The sequence below is a fragment of the Pygoscelis adeliae genome, unplaced genomic scaffold (genome assembly GCF_000699105.1).
Source record: "Pygoscelis adeliae isolate BGI_AS28 unplaced genomic scaffold, ASM69910v1 Scaffold167, whole genome shotgun sequence".
NCBI classification, from domain to species: Eukaryota; Metazoa; Chordata; class Aves; order Sphenisciformes; family Spheniscidae; genus Pygoscelis; species Pygoscelis adeliae.
Window position 1 is genome coordinate 6,094,702 of NW_008825428.1, and position 4,787 is coordinate 6,099,488.

General features: G+C 36.4%; 1 protein-coding gene across 1 annotated transcript in view; it reads left to right on the top strand.

Annotated features, from left to right (window-relative positions):
• Positions 1-842: 842 nt before the first annotated feature.
• FBXO8 (F-box protein 8) overlaps positions 843-4,787 on the top strand; it is a 13,604-nt gene continuing 9,659 nt past the window's right edge. Inside the window, exons 1-2 of the mRNA XM_009330695.1 lie at positions 843-1,199; positions 3,428-3,554. Of these exons, the coding sequence (XP_009328970.1) occupies positions 871-1,199; positions 3,428-3,554 (456 nt within the window). The 5' untranslated portion in view covers positions 843-870. The remainder of the gene's footprint in view (positions 1,200-3,427; positions 3,555-4,787) is intronic.

Genomic DNA, 4,787 nt, shown 5'->3' on the forward strand with positions numbered 1-4,787 from the left:
AGTGATCTGTCATCATAGCAAAGGTTGAAAAATAAGATAGATCACCATATATACACTACTTGTGATGGGATTAAGACAACACTCCCATACTGAATTAGTATGATTTATCGTACTTTAATTTTCCCTCTTGGTAAATACAGGTCGTTACTGAAATTTGAGTTGTGGCATTCAGAAATCTTGATGACTGACTAACAGTCAGGATCTGTTCTTTTTATTACCATCTGCAGCAAAGTTTGACAAACAATGACAAACACAGTGATAAGTGAGATATAGAAGCCTTATCATGAAGTTTTTATGCTACTGTGCAAGAAAGCTTGAAAAGATATTTTGGGTGCTCAGAAGCAAGAAACTGAATCCTTAATGCATTATCATTGAAGTCGTTAAGCTTTGTCTTAATGTCAGTCACAGCCTACTTTTGTGTGCTGCCCACTACTCAGGACGTTTTTGTTTTTCCTTACGTTTTATAGCACTTTATTGACTCTAAATAAGCTATTTTTATTAAATTTTAAAAGAAGTCTGAGGATAATAATTCCAAATGTTCTGATGGTTAAGGCTTCTTAACTTGCATAGGACATAGGTAATGCTTGGTACTGTTTGCAGAAGCTTATTGTTAATTTTGTAACTCTTCAGGCATAGAAATTTTTGAAAAAAAATCTTCTAGTTTTTTATGGGTTTTGTTTTCAGTATTTATTCAGTTGCTCCACTGGAGACAGATTACATTGTCAGCATAACTTTGACAAAACTCACTTTTTTTGCTGTTCAGATTAGTCCTAGAATTTTATTTTTCCAGTGTGTGCTGAGTCTGTCTTACAAATATTTATCAACAGCTGTCAACATGTAATTTGGATTTTATGTCCAGCAGGCTCGCAGATGGGTCAGGGACTCTGGAGAGTTGCTAGGAACCAGCAACTGCAACACCAAGGATACAGTGGACAAGGCTATCTTACCAGAGAACATGGTAGGAGGATAGCTACTAACAGTGTTTCCAATACAAGCCATCGCAAACAAGCCCAAGGAGGCATTGACATCTACCACCTGTTGAAGGCAAGAAAATCTAAAGAACAAGAAGGATTCATTAACCTGGAAATGCTGCCACCAGAGCTTAGTTTTACCATTTTGTCGTACCTGAATGCAACTGATCTCTGTCTAGCTTCATGTGTCTGGCAGGATCTTGCTAATGATGAGCTTCTCTGGCAAGGGTAAGCAAAAAAAAAAACCTATCACCTGGACACAGTAAAAATAACTATTAGATTTTAAATTTGTCTCAACATGTGCTTTTTGTCATTCTAACCTTAGCAAAAGTTTCCTAAGTTAAATGAGATTTGACATAGGGGAAACATGAATATAGTTTAAAAATGTGTTATTCTGGATTTCTAATTACTATTAGAAATAGTAATTAGAAATGTATACATGTACAAGTATACATGTGTATTACTACACACCTGTTGTTTGATATATCATGCGGAAAAAAACAAGGACTTGTCTTCACTTTTGTATTAGCTCAAAGCACATCTCAGATGTTTGTATTATTACTTCTGTGAGCTTCAAACAGGTATCTAGCTTGAGCAAATAAACCTGTTCAGCTGAAGCTCCAGGTAGAAAGGGATGAGAACTCATCTACTATACTTGTCTTAGAGCGACTTAAGTGTATGTTTTTTGGAAGATGGTGATGGAAGAGGGAATGAAAAGGGCAGTTGTGCAAATGTGTCAAGTGGAATTTCTGCAGTCTAACAGTTGAAACACATTTATATAACATATGCAGAGTTTGTATGTCCAGGAAATAAAGGAACATTCTATCAAATAAAATAGTATAAGATCAAAATTTAATTAAAAATATTTTCTTTGATATTTGGTGTTTTACAACACTAGGAAAGACTCATAAAATCATACTTATCTCTAGAGTAGATGGTCAGCAGAACTTGTATCTTCTTTCACAACATATTCTTACCTCTTAACGTAACGGACAGTAAGTAGTATTACTGTAATAGCTGGGTTGTTGTTCAGGTCCTGTTTCTTTTCCTTTCATTGTGCTCTACATCTCTTCCTTCCTCACCTATTTCTTTGCCCCTCTGCATTTGAATTAAGCAGCTTCCCTTCCTATCATGCTTTATGAACTCAGCAATAGGATAATGCAATTATAACTCCGTCACAGTTGTTCTGCTGTTGGAGACAGTTGTCTTGGCAGGAAACAGGAATTCTAGTGAAGGTCCTGCTAAGCTTCTAAGCTTGGCAGTTGAGTAAGTATGCATTGTATTGTACTCGGTTCTTGGTATCAAAACCACACTAAATACAAATAAATTCCCTGGACCAATGCTTGAAGATACTAGAGCTTCTTAATTGTATGCAGTATATATTCTTAACATAGGGGAGGGGGGCGGAAATACATATTTTCCTCAGAGTTCATCCTGGGAAGTGGCTCAGTCATTTTTAGTGAAATCTTCCCAAATAATACTGAGTTCAAAGTATACACTTTGGTAGTGAAAATGTGTCCTGATTTAGCAAATTAATAAAAATCTCAAATTGCATAATCCCTGTAGACATCTTAGTCTTCAATATTCCACCTGTATTGGATGTGTTTGAGTTTAGGCTTTGGCAAGTCCAAACTCAGTCCAAATAAGACCCAGGTTCCTGAACTGAAAACAAAGTCTCTCCCATGTCCTCGGTGGCTACCTGCTGGGTCCTAAGCATTGTGCCTAATTATTTACAAAACAGATGCCTTGTAGCAGAACTACCAGTACAATAAGGAATCTAGGTAACAATCAGAGTGCCTAGAAAGTGAAAGTTCAAGGGAATTTCAGATGGTGGCATCAAGGAGACTGAGATGAGGGACAGAAACTGATGAAACTGAGATATGGAGTCAGCATGGGATAGAAGGGAAAGAAACTGAGAAGTGATGGAAGGTACAGAGGGATGAGGCTGGATTAAATAATTAGCAGTGGTCAAGACTGGAAAAAGGACAGTCAGGTGGAAAGGGACAGATGGGGAAAGCAGTGAGTTAATGACATAATTTTGTGCAGATGTGGTGTCCCACTCACTGCACAACTGGGGCACAAGAAAAGAAACAAATTTTTAAACTGTCATACTGCTGCAGGAGAACAACTTATCACAGTTATCCAGTGTTCAGATACTAGGTGTGCCAGAGGTCTCGGCTGTGTGGATGTCGTTATGATGCCACCTACTGGGATATGTTTTGAGATTGCACTCAAACACGCCAAAACCCGTGTGAGAAGAAAACAATAATCATATAAATGCAGACTTTAGCAACACACATGCAAAAGGCTTAATAACTAAGTGTTAGAAGCAACCTATTTCTGACTTTTCCTGTAGTTTGAGTATTTGGCTTTGCAGTGTTGATTACATTTTGCTTCTGTAAAATACATGAAATACAGGAAAGAATTTTGATAATAGACTAATTCTGTTTTCATAGGTTGTGCAAATCCACTTGGGGTCACTGTTCTATATACAATAAGAATCCGCCTCTCGGATTTTCTTTTAGAAAATTGTATATGCAGCTAGATGAGGGCAGTCTCACCTTTAATGCCAACCCTGATGAGGTAAGTGAACTGTTGCTGACAGTAATAAACAGTTAAAATAATTGTTGTTGTTGTTTTATAATTATAGCCATATTAAAAGCCAAGTTTTAATAGGTGTTTGGTTTACTGTAGGAATGGTTAATACTAAGTTACAGCCCTATCCTGATCTTTTTTTGCATATGGTACCTGTGCACGTCATTTACATGGCTTGCCTCTTAAGTGCTCTGTACAGCGGTCTGACCTATGGATGCCAGAAATTCATAACCACGTATTGACTTAGGAATGAGGCAGAGATCCTAACTGAAGAGACAATGGTGAATTTAAAAAGGATACTGATACGGTCACATAAATTAAAATGCTAAAATGCTTCAGCAGAGTATGAGTTTGATCCCCCTTCAGTCAAAGCAAAATGAGGTATAAAGTAACACCAATTACTTCTATGACAATTATGGTTTCTTGTAAGGGATTTTTAAATATTTCCGCTATCAAGGAGAAAATCTTGAAATATTATGGAAAAGATGTACCGCTGAACTATCCTAAGGATAGTTTCATTTGATTTCTGTGGATGTTTGTTATGCATGAACATAATCTTTCTTTATAGTATATAACAATATATATTTATTTTTAAAAAATACCCCATGTCAAACTAAAAGGTTTCCATTTATTAATTCATGTAACTAACTGGAAAAGTCAGTTTCTGCTTTCGCTCTGTCACCTTTCAAAGAAGAAACGAGTTTGAGAGTAGACAGCTTTTGCCTGGGAGATACGCAATTAATGCCCAAGTGACAAAGAGAGTCTTTTGTGTACAAAACCAGACTCCTGCTTCATGTTTCCTAGGAAAAGAAGGTACACAGTACTGAACAAAAAGTAATATTAACTTCCTGGATATATTTATACATACACAAGGAAGTGGTAATTGAATAAATCCAAAGTAGGAAAAGGATTAAGAGACATGAAAAGTTATACTTCTAGGATCCAACAGTTCATTCTGCTGATATGATACAGAAAACATGAACTTGTGACCACGGGGTGAAATAAATAAAGCAGTCGTATGAATCATTACAATAATGTGATTTTGTTTAAATTCTTGCTTTATCTCATATTCTGCTTGATAAAGAAACCCACTACATTCATTAGTCACAAATTACAGTATTTTGTAATTTCTTTGGTAGAGCTCTGCCTTGAACTGTGATACGCAGTGCTGAGATGTCTTATCAGCACCTTGCCACTTGAGTGATTAGCATTGATTTTCAG